The following is a 19,949-nucleotide window of genomic DNA, read 5'->3' on the forward strand; positions in this document are numbered from 1 at the left end:
GCGAAGCCGACCGCGAGACGATCGGCTCGATCCTCTAAAATTAACGGAACACCCTAGCCCCGTCGCTTCTGTCTTCCTTGACCTCTACGCGGAACAGTTATAACACAAGCGAGCGCTGCTGTTCACAGCACACGGTGTTCCTCAAACGTTGGAAAACACGTCTGGCGTAGCGTGTCCTCCATCGAGGTCGGCCTTGAGGAAGGTCGGACCTTGTCTGTACGCACCGAGGAAATGAGGGAACCGAAACGAGAGAAAAAAGGATAAATATAAGCGGCTGGCCTACTCGAACCACGTAAGCATTGCTGTCGGTCGACACGATGTGTACGCACACGGGCATGGATATATCTAGACGCTGCTGTGTTAAATCGTGGAATACTGGTTTCGATACGCTGTCCATTTATTCATCGATCTATCAGGTATTTCACGTAACTGAATTCCCGTGTCTCTCATTTGTTATTCGCTCGCCGAATCGTCGCATGCGTCACGCGGCAACGAGATCGCGGATAACATTTCTCATGCTCGAGCAATTTATTGCTGCCGGCTTCGTGGGCGAATCCTCTGGATCGCAACTGATTAGTAGGCTGCAGATTCTTTATGCAGCAGGAGTTAAATACAAATTCATTTCATTCCCTAATAGTTTTCTACGCCTGAAAACAGCGTAACACTATTTCTAGATTTTTCTAATTTTTCACTGTTTTAAGTCACCTTCTTCGTAAATCCATCAAAATCCGCAGTCTGCTGATTAGAAACTAAAGAACCTATTAGGAATCCTCTATGCGTTTCGCATCCCCATAACGGTACCAGAGAAGGACCAAAAAATGTGATCATGTTACAGACACGTTCCTCTACCTCCACTAAAAATGCCATAATTCTACCCAGTCGCAAGAAATCCTCACACTTCCGGCCCCACAGGAGAATCTCCGATTCTCCACGCGCGTCGGCGCCCCTCGAAATTCCGTGGATCCCTGGATCCTCTGCTGCATCGCGCGTTGCACACCGGGACGAGCGTGTCCGTCTGTAATTATTTTCTTGCGGATCGTGGCCGGATCGTTCGACATAATAGCAGAGAAACCTCTCCGCGGTCGGGACAATAATTCGCGCTAAATATAGGTAGCGCGTGCGCGAGCGAGTGTACATCGTTGTATTACGGTCGAGCGGAGATGGACGAGTGTGTAGAACGTTCGCATAACTCGACACCGACACATAGACGACCCTCTAAGAGACATAGAAGCTGATCGACGACGAAGAACAAGAAGAAGAAGAAGCTTGAGAAGAGGAAACGGGTTTTCGAGTTTCTTGCTCTGGTCCCGCGTCTCGACGAGGACGGGAACGATGACGACGACGATCTTGAGGATAATGATGATGATGGCTCGCTTTACCCGCTCTCTCTACCCCTTCGCATCTCTATCGCACGACCTGATACCCGCTAGTCTAGCCAATTACCACCTGCAGCCGCCAGAGATAGATTATGGCTCCCATTACGTCTGGCTATATTTAAACGCAGACCCGTGTATTCGTGGCCTATACAACCGACCGCCAGTCATCAGCTGTATGTAGATCTCGGCCTGACACCGCGCCGATCCTTTTGCTCCTTTTCGATCCGGTCACCGTTTCGAGAGCGACGGTTTTCATTAGAACCAGCTAGGTCAACGGATGCTTTCGCCTAATTGCGCGTCATTCGGCCTGACGCCGGGGAAATTGCGAATTCCTCGAATCTCTTTTCCGGAGAGGAAAGTTGGAAAGTGGTGGTTTTGGGAGACGGTTCTGTGATTGATACCGCTTTGGCAAGTTGCGGGGGAAATCAGTATGCGGAGGATTTTTATGGGGTTCAGGAAGGAGAAGTGTGTGTACAGGATTGCAAGGCTACGCCTACTCATTTCTCGATAATAAAAAGATGGAGTTTTTCAGTAGCCGGAAGCGCTAGAAAAGCCCTACTTTTACGTTAGATGACGCAGCTTTATGAAAATAGGTCCCGAACTTTTGAGGGCGACTGCGGCCCGATTGATCTTTTATCTAGCGCTTTTGACCAGTGGCGGGTTCAACGGTAAGTGGACTAAGCGGCCGCGTGGGACCCCGAATTTCGCATGTAAAAATATTTAGCGGTATGAAATTTTTCGTTACTTTCCTTTTTGTTAATAAGTTTATGAGAGTTTCCTTGTAACTTCTATTTCCAACTTGAGTTTCAGGTCCCCAATATTTTTACCGCCTGGGGCCTCCACTTGACTTCAGCCGCCACTGCTTTTGACTACTGAAGAACCCCATCTTTGCATTTTACAGAAATGAGAAGACTGCAATCCTGGAAACGAGACTACCCCCTTAATTAAGGCGACATCTTCAGATTGATGCGAGGAACGATTTTCTGACTGGACTGAATTTTTCATAGCTCTTTCAAATTCGAAGAAATCCTTTCTTACAGGGTTGTAAGACCGCGAAAGGAGTCGACCGACGAACGTCACGAGCCAAAACGCAGGAACGGGAGCACCGAGTTCCGCGAGGCGTACCAATTCCTCTTCGGGGAAACCGCGAGTAATTCCAGAGAGTTGGGTGGCCGTTGTAAATCGACCGGTCGGATTCGCGCCGCCAGGCAATTTTCACGTGCGTCCGGGTAATTTCCTCGTAAGAGCGGCTCGCCGAGAGTCCGCTTAGAAAACGCGGAGCGCCGGCGCCAGTTCCTCAACCTTTTCCTTTTCGTTCCGCTCGTTTTGCTCGGCCGTGCTCGCCGTGGCATGCAGTTTACCATCTATTCCCGGAGCCGGCACCAACGAGCTTCTTCTGACTACCTGTTCGTCGTCTTCGTCTTCTCTCTTTTCCTCCGATCTCCCTGTCTCATCCTCTCTTTTCATTCTGAGAGTGGATATCCCTGTCTTTTTCTGTCTTATTCACGCAAGTGTGTATTTCCGTCCTTTTCCATTGGTCTCAGTCTTTCGATTCAGGCTTGTATAGAAATAACCGGCGGTAATTATAGTTTGTCGGCGGTACCGATACCGTGCCATTTGATAAGATAATCACCGAGTGTCCTCGGCATCCTATCTGGACCCCACCGATTTCATTCGACGTTCATCGCGATCTCTCATCGCTGCCATTCATTTTCACCGTTACCACGGCGCCACCGGTTTCTTCTTCGTCTGCCGCGCTCGCCGAAACACAGTCGAACGAGAACATTCCCCCCGTTCGAGAACATTCCGGCGATCGCGATTAAGGCCGCGCTTCCGATCTTCGTACTAGAAAGGTGTCCTATCTTGAATTATTTCTACTCTGTACAATATCCATTTTTGTGCAATCATTCGCGAGGGTAGAAACAGATAATCGTATTTTAAAAAATTAAAATTGGGCCAGTCACTAAGTAATATCATCTATCCTAAAGAACCCTGTAGCAAGGAAAGAATTGCTCCATCTCCTACAATGTAAATCTAATTAAAAAATCACTTAATTGAATTACAACTTCGCCAAGGAACTCATAGAGAACGACATTTTAAAAAATAAAATTGCTCCAACCACTAAGTAATATCATCCACCCTAAAGCACCATGTAGCAAGTAACAAAATTTGTCCACCTCCTAAAATATAAACCCCACTAAAAAATCAGTTGATTGGGTTACAACTTTGCCAAAAGACTTATAGAGAACGATTTTAAAAAAAAATACAATTGGTGCAGATTGTATTGCAAAATGCATTCCCTCTTGTAATAATTTTAATAGCACATTCACATTAATTCTTTCAATGTTTTCCTTATATTCGACCATTTCTCTAATAAAATCCGCAGTCCACGATTCAAATTACGATATTGCCGAATGACTCATGCAGCGTCGGCGTCACTCAGCAATCTTAGAATATGACAAAATCCATCAGACTTAAGCCCCCCATAGAATAAATCAAATCCACGATAACAACTTCTCTAATATTCGCGGAATCGTGTCTCATCGATTTCACTGAATGCCAATCTGAAAGCTCGTGGCATGGAACACGGTTTCATCGTCGACAACAACAACAACGTAACGTTCTAAAATTGTGCAGGTAATTTCATGAATCCCGGTTTCGAACACGTTCTGAGTATGTGATCGTCGACAACCGCGGAAAATATTTTTCGCGTCGGTGCGAGGCCGAATTCCGCGATTTGCATCCGCGAAAGCCAACGACCACATAACGGTTATACATCGCGATGCAACGCAAATAGAATCGTTTGCAATTTAAGCGTTCGAAAATCTGCCTCGTACGGGCTTTCGTCGACTCTGTTACGCGCGGAATACTTATCGCGAGCTATACACTCTACGAGCAGCTGCGAGAGCGATCGAACGTGGTCAAGTTCGGCACGAAACTCTTAGGCAAACATCTACGGGAAGACTATAAATAGAATGCCGTAAGCTTTACATAGAACACATTGTCGTGAAATCTAATAGCAACCCAGATTCATTGTTTCACCATTTTTTGCAAAAATGTGTCTTTCGAGAATCCGAGAATCGCGAAATTTTCCAAGATATTCATTCAAGCGGAAGGAATAACAAGATTGACGTCAGGACGAGATTAGCATATTGTCAGAACCAGAAATAGGATGAAATTCACGAGACGATTTTAATGTGATTATTTGAAGACGTCATCTCTGAATCTGTGTTTTAAATCGTTACAATTGGTGACTGTCCAGGTTTGTGCAGCTTTACTGTTGCCTAAAAAGCCAGACGAAGGAAGCAAACAATGATCCTATCATTTTCTTGCTGTCTGAAGGGTGAAGATCATTTTTATTGTTTCATCAATGTGCAATGAAAATGAACAACCGATTGTACCAACCATCAAACAATTTCATCCCTGATGTCGAATAAACAATTTACATCGCTCACAAAAGGTCTACAATCACAACTGTTGCATGCGGAATGTCAATTTCGTCAATGTGCAATAAAAATGTACAACCAATTGCACCACCCATCAAACAATTTCATCCCAAGTCGAATAAACAATTCACATCGCTCACAAAAATTGCCACAATCATAATTTTTATATGCAGAATGTCAATTTCTTTATAATATTTTGAAAATTAATTTCTAAAAATTTACAATCAATTGTACCACCCATGCTTGGTCAAACAATTTCATCCCCGAGTCGAATAAACAATTTAATCGCTCACAAAAATGTCTACAATCACAATTGTTACATGCAAAATGTCAATTTTGTCGATGTTAATTTAAAAATGTACAACCAATTGTACGACCCATCAAATAATTTCATCCCGAGTCGAACAAACAATTTCCATCCCTCATAAAAACTGTCACAATCACTCCACGCCGTAATAAAATCAATTGACATAAATTCCCTTCCAAAAGGACGATCAGCGTGATAAATCTCTCAGCTTCCTGCTTCCCTGTACCGAGCTAGTGGCGCCATCTTTTTTCTCCAGCAATAATAAACACAGCGCAACCCTCGAAGGACGCGTAAGATCGCGCGAGTAATCGCATGTCGCTGTTAGTGGTCGTCGAATCGACGATGCGCTTCCTGCGTCATCGGAAAAACTGTCTCTCTTTTCCTCTTGTTTGTCCCGAGAGAGCGGCTCGGTTCTCGCTGCATGAATTATTGATGGAGATTTATCGAAGCCGGCAAACGGATTTGGATCGTCTGCGAGGGTTTCTTTAGACGAGCACGTTTCGTTTCTTTCGCGCGGCGTGTTCGCGTCGATAATTCCACGGATGGATCGTTTTCTTATACCAGCCCCCGCCACTTATTTCCCGTACTTACTGAACAACCAGGCGGCTCCAGGACTCATGTTCATGGAAGATTCGCGGAACCCGGGCTGGAAAAATGCGTGCTATTTCTAGTCGACAGCCGCATCCTCGACGCCGACCACCGTCGAGAAAAAGATACTCGTCTTTCGTGCCCTGTACACGGGAAACCGCTTCTTCTACTTCATTCTGGATACCGTAAGAATCCTATGGGCGGCTTTCAAGAGGTCGGACAAATTGCGATGGGGAATTTTAAAAAATGTCTTTTCGAGCATTTGCTTATTAACCCCTTGCCCTAATTGTAAGATTTACTTTACGATTTCAGTGATTAAAACATTTTTTGTAATTCTTAATTTCCTAAAAAAGGAAAAACTTTATATCTATTGTACATCTACAGTGAGGGACGGAAGTATTTGTACACCCTTTAAAACTAAAACAGAATAACTTTTTCATAATTGTACCAAACGAGCTGATTTTTTATAATCAATTAGAAGCATTGGTTTACGAAATGAAATGCTAAAAAGATATTCCAAAAATTATAATTTACGAGGTTACATGCAAAAATAAGAAAGGTATTTTTTAAAACTTTTTATGTGGGCCGTTAATGAAAATTTAAATCCATATTTTGTAGGTCTATGTTAGTTATTGTACTCATGTTGAAAATTTCATCGAAATTGGTCGACGTAGGAAAAAACGACACACTTCGAAAGATGTATGTACGATTCTGTGGTTTTTAAGCAGAAACTGATCAAAAGTCGTGTAACAATACGATTTTACCATTTTTGTGTTAACCGATTTCGATGAAATTTTCAGCATGTGTCTAACTAACATAGATCTACAAAACATATATTTTAAATTTTCAAATAGGGCCTAAACAAAAAAGTTTTAAAAAATGTCTTTTTTATATTTGCATGTAACATAAATAAACCGTAAACCAATGCTTCTAATTGATGATAAAAAATCAGGTCGTTTGGTACAATTATAAAAAAGTTATTCCGTTTTAAAGGATGTACGAATACTTTCGTCCCTCAGTGTATATGTTCTTCAATGCTATACATTAACAACACCAAAATTGAATTTCATTTCGATTTAAAGGAGATTAATTTCATACATATTTATTAGACTCTATTCAGAAACTTCATCTCGAGTCTGACTCGATATTCTAAGGTAAAGTTCGTGACAATATCGTAATCATCCAGACGTTATCTCGCAGCTTGTCTCGGGATGTGTTTGCAGTGTGATTGAACTTTGTGTTATCTGTTAACTACGTTCCGTAAAAATGGCGAACGCGGCGCGCAGAAAATTGAATATTCATATTTCGTAAAATCGGTGACACTCTTCGATAAATTAGAAATAGAGGGACTGCATTTTCGGAGGTAATAAAAAATTCATTCCAACGTTAACAGAGCCCATTTTACTCAGAAATACCCAGACAGTAAAATTCATCGTTTTTCAGCACTAAAATTTTATGTATCCTTTTATTCTCATTTATATTTCAGCTTTCGGAACCACTCATTAAAAATTCAGGAGTTTTTTCGATCCGGGACACGCAGTTAAAAAGAAATGTAAGTTAATTTCAGACGTCTAAAAACCTTAATTAAATCATTGATAGAATGAGGATGACAAAAATCGAGGCACAACAAAATCGTATGCAAAATTTAAGAATGTCGCGGTATCAAACATTTTTGCATGTAAAGATTCAGTGAAGATTTTGCTTGATTCTGTTAGGATCAACTTTGTTAGAAGCGTTCGAAGGCTACATTTGCTACATGTTCCAATGCCGATTGAATAACGGTTCCGAAGTGCGAGCATCATGCTACTTATCATACAATGGACACATACGAATCGTTTATTGAGAGGCAATTGTAATTCTACCGGTAGTACAAAAAATCTTGGCGTACAGATCGTTTTGGAACGAATTCGTGCGCATCTGTCGTTAAACCGTCCTTGTCGCCAAAAATGGTGGTTAATTGTTTGGGATCGGTGTGTGCGTTAATTAGCCACACAGCCTTGACGTCGACACTAATCGGCGGGGAAGTGCGACGTAGCAAATGCCGTGCGCAATGTTTAAAAACTACATGTCGTTTAGTTCACACTCCCGAAATAATCCTCAAAGTGAACCCTCTCAAGTAAATATTCAATGATGACAAAAAGTAAATAACAGCAACGCATAAAAATTCATGAATGTACCTTCAACATTCGTAAACAGGTCTGCAAAGTTTAAAAAATCCATGTTGTCTAGTTCACCCCCAAAAAATTCTCAAAGTACACCCTCTCAAGTAAATATTTAATGATGACTAAAAGGTAAATAAGGTAAATAAAAAATACAATATTGACAACAGCAAGGCATAAAAATTCATGAATGTACCTTGAACATTCATAGAGAAGCGTGTAAAATTTCAAAACGATCTCTCGTCTAGTTCACCCCCAAAAAATTGCCATCCATTAACGAAAGAAACCAGCGTTGTAGAATATGTATAACGGAGACCACTTTCGGAGCGCGAAAAAATAGAAAGAATACTAGAAAATCGGCCATTAAGTTTCATATTTGTGTAACATTTCGCCGCATCGTTGGCCATGTCCGACCATGATTAAAATCGCTCGATTCAGGCGAGAGTGTGCCTGAAACGTCGTGATTTTTTGCGCGATCTGCGAGAGAAGTGGTAGAGAACGTAATAAAGTGAATGGTAACTCACTGACCAACGTCTACGATGTGCTGAAGCGTCGGAAATCGTCTCTTAACGCGCAACGAAATCCTCTGCAACGTGATGACGTACGCCAGCACCGCGTACCTCACGATGTTTCTCCTCATCAGCCTCCCCCTCTCATCCTGCAATGTGAAAACGTTACAAAATTATCGGTAGAACAATCAACCGCTGCAAAACTGCACGCACACGCCGTCTCGGGTCGCAACTCGCTCGAGAATCGACTGTTCGGCTCGAGCAATCGCGCGCAATTAACTATACACGTTCAGGGAGCGTGCCGGTGCAGTTTTCCCGGTTAATGGTCGCCGGAGATCATTCGCCTAGGCGATTCCATAAATCATACTAATGGCTCTTGATGAACGGCCACTGTGATACGATTGCCTTGCCACCTCCGAACGATTAACAGGCCGTGTTTACAATGGAGAAAGGATTGTTTCGTCACTTTTTATTAATCGTCCGTCTCGCGGTTTCGCAACGTTTTCAAAGATTTATCTGTCGCTGCTTGTCCGGGGAAACTGCCCCTCAATTTTAGAAAATTGGTACGCTGCCTCTGAATTTTAGAATTTTGGAAAATTAGAACTCTGGCTTTCTTCGAATTTTAGTATTTTAGAAAATTAGAACACTGTCTCTCGATTTTAGAATTTCGAAAAATTAGAACATTGTCTCTGAAGTTTACATGAACGCTGCCTTTCAATTTTAGAATTCTGAAAAATTAGACTACTGTCTGAATTTTATAAAATTAGAAAAACCTTCTACAACCTTTTACAAAATGAATTTTTTAATCTTTTATAAAAATGGACTGTACCTAAGTAAATGAATTGCTTTGTGAGCTTGACCGCGACCTCGGGAAAATTAATGCAAGGAGTACATTAAATGAACAAACGGGGAACTGATTTTTGTGCAGAGCATCGATGGGTCCGGCGGAGAAAAAATTGTATAATTCGTTTCCTGGGCGGCGACGAATGCCGAACACGTTTCCCGTGTGTCTTGTAGACACTTTCCCCTTGTTCTTTTGGCCCGTGGCGTGGTCGCGAATCGTCGCCGGTTTCGTCTCGTTCCAGTATTAATCGGAGAAAAACCCGCGGTGGCGCCTGCCGGCCATTTTTCCTTTCGTTTCTGGCGATCGGCGCAGGCATTTTGTAACCGATCCGACCGTTTTGTAATCACCTGCCGCCTGCGCCGCCGGTGAACGATCGCTGACATGCTCGTTGGAATGACAATTCGATCGGAAATCGACAACGTTCAATTCCTGGTTCGAAAATTTCCATGCGAAGCCTCCTGTCCTTTCTTAAGTCCTAAACCGGCTTAACGTTCACCTGACCACGTAACCCATGCATGCAAAAAATCTGCATTTAATTTTATCTTGAATCAAACTCCCATTTTAACAGACGATTTTATAAAAATCCAAACAAAGGGCGAATAAAAAAATATTTCAAAATGAAAATCCAATGAAAACGTCATCAGTAAATGCACAAAGATCTACTGTCTCACCAACAATGTGCGTTCAATCAGACTCGATTGCAACAAGGGTTCCAAAAAGGTGAATAAAAGACGCGATTGCAACTAGCGACCATAAAAGCAGTAAAAGCCGTAATCGTCTTCGAATCGTCGATCAATCAAACGAAATTGATTCGGAGTTCGGATTAGAATGACCAATGACGGCAAAAATGGTGGTTCGCCGAATCGATGATTGGTAGTCTAATTGCAGAGACCGGTTTCAAGGTGGTTCGTTGGGTATGTGACTCACGGTGTGATTTAGATGAAGTATTTTGTGGATCGAGGCACGTCGTCCTCGGTAATGCATGCAACAGTTCGAAGAAAGTTCGTTCGAAACTAAAATTTTCGGAGCGGCTAATAACACGTGGCTACGATGAGCCACGTGCCGCGCGGTTCCCGTGCCGTTGATCTCAAAGAAAGTTCTCCGACAAGTGTCAGTGGCGTAAACCGTCATCGAGCCGTGATATCATCGGGAACGACGATGCTCGCTGCGTAATTACCGAATGATTAATAACACGAGCGTACACCGCTTTGTACAATTTCTTTAATTACTTCAATTACTTTGAACGATTACTCGATCTTTGGAGTCGAACGATCGCGTATTGCGAAACTACGCTGCCATAATCGCCGCGCCGATTAGCTGCTACTTTGTAATTAGCAAGTTCGTGTATGTAAACCTTGCGGGAGCTATCTCCTGTTGGCCGACGCGCTTTGTTTATTCAGGAATGCGAAAGAATCAGGTTACGCTAGGCAGCGGGATCACTTTTTCCTTAATATCAGGCGATTAGAGGGCAATTAGTTTCACCTTCCAGCAGATTCCTCGCGTTTCTGCCGGTGACGAGATGTGCTATTAATTTCCAGCAGTGTGGAAAGATTCACGTTGCATGCCGGAGGCATTCCCCCACCCAAAACCAATCTTCTCGTCGCTCGACAGTAGCCAGAACGAATTCAGCAGGCCATACTCTGGCTGTTCCAAATTTTATCTCTTAATCGTCGTCTCCATAAATGAATGAAGCAATCCTAAGCCGACCAGAGACATTCCCCCACCCAAAACCAATCTTCTCGTCTCTCAACAGTAGCCAGAACGAATTGAGCAAGCCATACTCTGGCTGTTCTTAATTTTACCTCTTAATCGTCGTCTCCAGAAATGAATGGAGCAATCCTAAGCCAATCAGAGGCATTCCCCCACCCAAAATCAATCTTCCTGTCTCCCCACAATAGTCACAATGAATTCAGAAGCCCATTCGCTGGCTTGATCAACCAGTAAAAATGAAACTGGACAACAAAAAGATGCAAACGAAATAATCTAGAGCTATCAAACTCTAAGCACAGATAAACCCATTATCTCCCAATATTGTTAGACGCATGATAACCCAATCAGAGCTCTTTCCCCACCCAAAAACAATCTTTCCATCTCCTCACAGTAGCCAGAATGAACCGAGCTCCTGATTCCCTGGCCGTTCTCCATTTTCCCTCTTGATCAGCTAGTTAAGTACTCCGCGCAAGTACTTGTAGCTCGTTCGCTGGAATAATTGCACGGTGTGAACCCGTCGCGACGTAACTTGCATTCGAGGCTTCCGATTCTTGCGCGACAAGCCGAGAAAGTCGCAAGAGCCTCTTCGCAGGACAGAGCAATGGTTGTTAAATAGCGTCCGCGTCTGCAACGGAATGTCTTGCACGCGGCCAAGCCAACGGGCAAGGTCCTGGCCAGAACGACGGAACGGGACTGTAAGTTTCCTAGGAGCGTGTATACTTAGCACGGGTGTAGTCACGTAACAGCACCGCACAAGTATCGGATTTGTGAATGAGCAGCGGCCGAGTAGGCAGCACGAGCTTCTGGGCTCTTGCCTTTCATTGAAATCTAATTGGAATTCAAGCCCCGAAGCGAGAAGGATGGCTCGCTCCGTGTTCTCCCACCATCTTGAAACCGTGAGCGCAGGATAGTTTTCGAGCTGCCAAGAGCAGCGCATTTTTGCACGCGCCACGATCAGTCGCGGCATTCCGAGACGATACCGGCTAAATCGTGGCCGCAGCATTTGTTGTGGGCGAGGGAAAATTGCAATTTCGTTCTGCACATTATTTCATTGCAATTAAGGCGGTGGACTCGTTTCCAGGATTGCAAGAGTGCGGCGTTCTCGATGATACAAACACGGGGTTCTTCAGTAGTCCAAAACGCTAGATAAAAGATTGATCTAGGGCGCTATTTCCCTCAAAAGTCCTATTTATTCAGCATGTAGCTATGAAAATAGCTCGTAAACGAAAAAATAGGACTTTTGGGAGAGATAGCGCCCTAGATCGATCTTTTATCTAGCGTTTTTGACTAACGAAAAACCCCGTGTTTGTAATATCGAGAAACGAGAAGGCGAATCCCGCACCCTTGCAATCCTGGAAAAGGAGTCTACCCACTTAAGTTTTGTAGCTGAGTCGGGGATCCCATTCACACGTGGACGAAACCTGCCCATTTTCATTGATTTTTCAGTGACTCTTAGTGAAAATTACTACCGCGGGACTCTAGGCACTGTGCATGTGCAAATTTCTTTCTACATTTGTTCAATTTGGCTAATGACTGAGTGACATGTTCGTGAAATCAAGTAATGAACAAGTTTCTGTTACTAATTTCTTTCAGAAACATTTTTTCCCCCTGCAGACTAGTATAACTACAGTCAACTTCAGCAACTAAAGAGGCGATACGGGTAGTTGGACCTTCCGGAAGGCCAAGTTTCTGCGGAAGTATGCTACTTTTTCTGGAAATGGTATGTTGATTCTCCAGGTGTCAACCAGCTAGTAAATCTTGTATGGAGCTTCTACGAAAAGTGGACTGCTTGAGAAAAAATTTTCCTTAGTGGATAATGATCAAAGTATTGATAACACAGTGATGCATAAAAATTCATGAACATACCTTCAATATTTCTAAACAAGTCTGCAAGGTTCCATAAAAATGGACTGATCAGTTCATTCCCAAATAATTCTCAAAGTACGACCTCTCAAGTAAATATTCAGTAGCGACAAAAAAGTGAATAACAAATACAATATTAATGACAGCAACGCATGAAAATTCACAAATGTGGCCTAGACGTTCATAAACAAATCTGCAAGGTTCCATAAAAGTAGACCGATCAATTCATCCCCAAAAAATTATTGAACCCTCTCAAAGTATTCAGTGATCAGACAAATCCACAAGATCAGACTTTCGGGCAGCTCCTCGCTCGCGGCGCGTAGGTTCGTCCTTCTTTCTCGCAACGATACACGTTGCACTTTCACTTCTACATTGTGTCATTGACCACGCGGCTGGAAGATCGTTCCTCGACGGCCGCCGAAGTTTGAGCCGGAACCGGAGTCCGATGGGCACGTGAAAATAGTTTTAGTCAGCTTAGCTCATAGATATAATTTGAACCGTTCGATGACGTCATAATTTGAAGATGAAGAGGTTCGATGATTTATCGTCGATTTCCTGAAGAGTTGGTGCGATGACATGCGGAGATTTATTATTTGGAAATTTCGTGGAACCACATTTTCGAAAGCGTAGAGAGCCAGAGAGATTCTATACAAAGTGTGTGTTTCGAAATTTAATGATTCCCCGACTGGGGCAACACTGTTCTTTCGTGAACGATTTCAATTTACGTGGCTATGGGGGTGTTGAAATTTTTCAGTGATTTAATTCCACGTTTTTATGCTGATTTAATTAATACATAAATTAATTCCAAGTCCTTTTTGTATCTGTTACGCGAGACCCCTAATTAACGATAGACAGACGTTTCAATCGACTCGCATTAAATGTAAATATCATGATCAGGCTTTCGATCGCTCGATCACCATGAAAGTGAAATTGATCGGTGGTTAACAGATGCTAACACATTCTCCCGAGGTTCACAGGTTACCGCCGTGTCGGTTAATTAATCCCAGAGCTTAGGGGGAAAGCCTGAATGACAGATAGAAAAGATCATCATCATCTCTCAGGTATTTCTTCAGATGTCATTGAACTTTTATAACATGCCTCTGGAATGACTTCATAGCACACACATCATGAACCACACAACTTTCATTAAAGATTCGTTATAAAATATAAATATTTGTCTAAACATTAATCTTTTCTTAAATATTCAGTGTGTGTATTCAGTATGTATGGAAACGTCTTCATTAGGTACGTTATTCTAAGAAAGTACACTTTATACCGAGTATACTTTACTAGTATGATAAAGGTGTTGCTCTAAGTCACGACACAGTGATTTCGCGTATCCTGTATTTAATTTACGTGTAAATAGTAAAAGTAAAAGCTATACAATGTAGCGATCTGTTTAGGCTAACTGCTTCTACCAGACTGACTTCCCTCCTTGAGAAAAACCTAGAAAGCCTAAACCCTTATACCGAAGACGCTATGAATTCTAACATTTCATGAAAAGCAGGTACCAAAAATAACAGTTATTATAAAATTTTCTACGATAAAAATGATTAATCAAAAGTTGATTTTTAAAAAGATTAAAAAATAACGATTTTTATACTTTGTGGTCACAAATAACAATTATTAGTGTCCAAAGAATTGGATCCTCCTCGATAACTGTTATCAAAGAAGAAAAACTGTTCCGATTTCTCAAAGCAGTTATCGATGAAAGAAGTTCATTTCGATCACTCATAACAGTTATCGATGGAAGTTAATTTCTATCGCTCATAACAGCTATCGATGATCGAATTTCTTTTCATCTGTTCATAATAATTATTAATGAGAAAAATCATTTTGGTTGCTTATTTATTGAGTTGTCTACTCTTTTTCGGATGTAGCAAGTCTGTGAAATTCATTGAGAATGTTTCGTACAAAAAGACGAATCAACAGAACATAAGAACAACACAAAATCTGTTTGTTTGTCACATTAAATTTTGATTGTAGCAATTAATTTTACGAATAAAAAATTTAATGAAATAATTGATTGTCTACCATTTGAAAGTTGTACTATTTAATAATAACTGTTACAAATTTCCTTCATCAATAACTGTTATGGACGATCGAAATGAATTTCTTTCATTGACAACTGTTATGAGTAGACTGCGGATCTTGGATGAAATAGAAGACAATAATAGACTCGAAACATTTAAGAATATTGTAATGTTGTTTTTAACGTAACAAAGCTATTAAGGGATGAAATCAATTTTTTATCTTATTCCTGTTTCCCACAATCAATGCAGAATATTTTTATTTTGCATAAAGATCCGCAGTCTAGTTATGAGCGATCGAAATAAATTTCCCTCATTGATAACTGTTATAACTTATAAGTGATCGAAATAAATTTCTCTCGACGATAACATTTACCAACAAGAGAACAAATTTTCGGTTACTTATAATCCTTATCTGTAACCAATACGATTTTAGTCGATGAAATACTTGTTATTCTATGATTTTCTTTCTTTTTGGTTATAACAGTTATGGTCCCTGATGAAAAGATCTCTAAAATTTATAAAAAATAAGAAGGACCAAGGAAGTGCTCTAAAGTGGACAGACCTCTTTCGCCGGCTCTTCGCCTAAGCTAGCGAATTAATATGAAACATACGGTGTGCACCGGCGAGCTAGCATACTCGCGGTGAACTTTCGTTATCGGTCCGTTCGACACGATCAGAGAAAGTAACGATAATGGACGGCAATTTCTCGGCCGGCGTGCACACCGTGTCGGACACGTGCGCGGGCAGTTTAAATCGCGGTGCCCCATTCGATCCTACGGTGTTCCATTCCATCCCGTGATGTCCCATGGTGTCCCATCGTGTGACCGTTAGCCCGGGACGACCGACGAGATTCGCTTGGTTGCCAATTATGGGATGATCGTTCCGCGCGCCGCCACTTCTTTTTTTTTGCCGCTTCTGGGCGTGGCGTGACTCCGAGCTGGCACCTACTTAGGTTAACGACACCGAAACGTGTCACGGCAATTCATTAGCGTAATGAGACGAGCTCGACGCTGCGACCAACAACACGACACGGCAAGGCTGTGTCCCGACTACGGGGAATTTTCGTTCGAAACGAATGCTGAAGATTGTAACCTTCTACCAACACCCTGGCAAAATATTCTACTCGAGCGATTAGTATCTTTCAGGAAAAAGAGGATTTTGGGTCACGACTGACTGATACTGTTCCTCCTTTGTGCCTGTATAATTTGTTAATTTTTTACTCGAAATTACTGCTGAGGATTGTCCTAACACCGTGGCAAAATACGGTACACGAGCGATTAGTATCTTTGGAGGAGAGAGAGAATTTTGGGTCACGACTAAAATAGATTTTTCAATTTTTTATGTTCGATGTATCTGTCGCTTGCAATTGATTTTGCAGAGAATTTCGATTGAGATTTATCATTAACATTTAAGAACAATTAGAGAGAAGTTGAATAAAAATCTGGCCTGCTCATGTTTGTGAGAAATGTATGAAAGTCGACTTAGCAAAGATAAATCTCACTTTGTAAATCTTGGAGCATGGATAAGATTGTTTGGTCAACCCAGTCTTGCATTACAATGGTAAGTTACGTGATTTTATGGTGTTCCTAAAATTGTCAGGCAACGTGCATGTTAGACTATTCTTGTAGGAAGTGGCTTCGAGAGTATAATCTTTATCGTTCATACTCACATTTCCAGGAATTGCAGCGCTGATAAACAAAGCTAAGTTGTCTGGCCAGGGCAACAGTTTGTATTGCTCCCACCATCGTTTCACGACCAGGCTCACATAAAATCCTAGGACGAACGACATCGGTATCGACTCGCTCGAGTTCCCGAAGTAGTATCTGATCTTTTCGAAGATCCTGAAACAGACAATTTCACGTTCACATAATTTGCCAACTCATTCCTACAAAAATTAAAAGATAAGTATGGGAAACAGAAGAATAAAATCTTCATGGATCTATTCTGATAAGTTTGATCAAAAAGGTCCTGTCTACTTTGATACTGGGAAGGTTATCATTTACATAATTTAGAATAATCTGTGTGGAAAAGTATGCTTCGTATCTTAGAACCCTGAAGCTATTATTCTCCTTGAATCGCACGGTCAGCAAACGCTATTAACAGACTCTGTGTCTGACTACAGGCGTTCTTAATCTCCTTTGCCAGCTCTACCTATCTGCGTCGAGCCTCGTTCGCCATTGTTCACAATTTTCCTTACTATTGTAGTTCGACTATTGTTAATTTTACTATTTTAAAATTCACAGTACACAACAAGAAAAAATTGTATATCAAATTTCAAGGAATTGTTGGAAAGGGTAACCTTCAATTTTCAAATCTATTGAACACTATTAGCAAATTCAGCTCTGCTGGCTCTGACCACATACATTCTCAATCTCCTTTGACAGCTTCAGCCTCCTTGGCCATTGTTCACAATTTTTCTTACTATTGTAGCTCTGACTATTGTTAATTATATTATTTAAAAATTGGCAGTACGCCATTCATTGGAAGTTTAAGACATACAAAAGAATTGTATATAAAACTTTAGGGGATTGTTGGAAGAGATGCTTCAATCTTCAAATCTCGAGAACACACATTCTGCTGTGTTGGCTGACCACAGGACACTCTCAATCTCCTTTGACAGCTTCCCCTCCTTGGCCATTGTTCACAATTTTTCTTACTATTGTAGCTCTGACTATTGTTAATTATATTATTTAAAAATTGGCAGTACGCCATTCATTGGAAGTTTAAGACATACAAAAGAATTGTATATCAAATTGTAGGGGATTGTTGGAAGAGATGCTTCAATTGTCAAATCTCGAGAACACATATTCTGCTGTGTTGGCTGACCACAGCATTCTCAATCTCCTTTGACAGCTTCAGCCTCCTTGGCCATCGTTCATCATTTTTCTTGCTCCCATCAAAACACCTTTGTCCACCTTGATCATTCTTGATGTTTCGACTCATTGTTCCTTGATCTTTTTACTCTAGGAAGATCATCGAAGGTCTCAAGTGACTTCAAGGCTCCATGGAAGTTGCAACTTCCTTCAGACTCTCTTTTTCAGAGATATAGTGGTTAAAAATGAAGCATATTAGAGGAAGGAAAATATTGTGATTGTATCGGAGGATTGCTCGAATTGCGTGCAGTTAAATATTTGTTTAGCTGGCAGTATGTCGTGTGTGGTGTAAAGTTCTTGCACCGGCTCGCCTACAAGTGGAGCAAGGTTGAGGTGATACCGTCACCCAACGTGACCACTACCGGTCTTACATACCGGTGATTATTAGCGAACGGGAGTTTCCACTAAGATTTTGCAGCTGCTCGTGAAAATCCGTTCTACGTTTCACCGATCGTTCTCGCGGTTCTGCTTAAAAACTAACACATCACACAATCAAAAAAATTTTCCGTGACTAAAACTACCATGGTTATTAAGATTGAAGTCAAGACAAAAAATGAAAAATTTTCATCCAGGGTTCAAAACATAAAATCACTCAATTTTTCTCCACTTAAGAGACAATCCACTACGTCAAGAATATTTCACATTAAGAATTTTTAAGTAAGTTTTTGTTTAAAAAATCAAATCAAATGTAAATTAATTGTTAAGAAATTCAAAATTTTATTTATTACACAGATGTACATACGTCAAATACTTACTTAGAAGTAATTACTGGGCTGCGGGTCTTTATGCATTTATGACTTCAAAAAATTTTCGAAAAATGCTAGAAAATAAAATTCCACGGAATTTAATAGGATGTTTATTTATTTCAGATCCACACAGACTACTACATCTAAAAATAACATATTACATGATTCCACTTTCTTAAAATTTTCCTACAAAAATTGAAAATTGCATAAACTATTTATTGAAGCGAATTGAGTATTGAATTTTACGTTCCCTCGCAGTAATGACACCGTCCACGATAATTAATTTTAAGTGTTCATAATAGGTGAAATTGATTTGCATAAGATTGAATTTGACTTGCAAAAGGCTGAATCTGGAGTGCGAAACCTAAGCAGCTGTGACTTCCTGAAGAGGAGCAACGTTTCCGCGAAAGCGAGAGCTCGGCACAAATGCTATTAACTCGGGCCCGGAATTTATTGTTCGAAAACCCGGCGAATATACGATCGAAAGAGGCTTTACATCGCGCTCGCATCTCGTTTGGCGAATCGCTCATCCTCGGTCATATCTCGCCGGGCCCTAAGTCCCGTCCCAAAACCGGCCCTTCGTCTGTTCTAAATTTAGAACGGGCCCGAATATCGAAGCGGCTCAAACGAGAGGGAGTTTCTCCTTTTTGTAGCGTGCCTGCCCTCGCGAGTCTTTATCCATCTTTTTTATCCCGGCATAAATAACAGGTTACCTTTTTATGGGTTTTGTACCGTCGGGCCGCGTCCCGGGGCCCCGTATTGTGCGCGAGGGCCCAATTTTATTTACGGTATCCGCGATTTTACCTCGTACAATCCGTCAGTAAAATATTCCCCGGCTTCTTTACAGCTCTCGGCCATTGCCGTTTTACAATTGCTACAGTCAGTGTGCTGCCTCACGAATAATCGAGTTTTATTCGCGTTCGAAATGGTTCTGCGAATTTTTAATTATTTCGACTGCAGTTGATTTGCGTTGAAATTCGATTTCGACGAATTCAGCTTCAATAAAAATTCTTTCTGTTGACCTAACTTGTTCGAAACACATCTATCTAAACAAGAGCTTCTAAGAAAAATGTGTATTGTTTTATTTTCTTCCTTGATTGTTGAATAAAATTGTTTCATAAATGGTTTTCTCAATTTTCTCGTGTTCGAGCAATGTTTCAGTGATTTCTGGTTGCAAATTTGTTAATAATGTGTGGTCGAGATCAGAAATATGGAGGTTTGTTGCGCGGCCAAGGTCGTCGTCGCGTGGGCTTATCGACTGGCATAAAATCTGCAGTTACGGCAACTCGCATGTACCTACACGCATCGGCCGATTCGCTTTTCCGTAAGATACTGACCGCGGGGAAAGGATTGTTGAATGTTACATTGTCAGTATCGACGAGAAGTTAGTATCGATCGACATTGATCGTACGCGATCGTGTTGGTCGTTGGATGTACTGGGTGATCATGGGACCAGGGACGAACTATAGTTCGTTTGAAATTCATTGAAACAAAA

General features: G+C 41.4%; 1 protein-coding gene across 1 annotated transcript in view; it reads right to left on the reverse strand.

Moving 5' to 3' along the window:
- Positions 1–19,949, reverse strand: part of Best2 (bestrophin family protein) — a 68,439-nt gene that overhangs the window by 22,419 nt on the left and 26,071 nt on the right. Inside the window, exons 3-4 of the mRNA XM_076430390.1 lie at positions 16,505–16,676; positions 8,405–8,534 (exon numbers count right to left, since the gene is read on the reverse strand). Of these exons, the coding sequence (XP_076286505.1) occupies positions 8,405–8,534; positions 16,505–16,676 (302 nt within the window). The remainder of the gene's footprint in view (positions 1–8,404; positions 8,535–16,504; positions 16,677–19,949) is intronic.

Source organism: Lasioglossum baleicum, chromosome 9 (assembly GCF_051020765.1).
Source record: "Lasioglossum baleicum chromosome 9, iyLasBale1, whole genome shotgun sequence".
Taxonomy (NCBI): Eukaryota; Metazoa; Arthropoda; class Insecta; order Hymenoptera; family Halictidae; genus Lasioglossum; species Lasioglossum baleicum.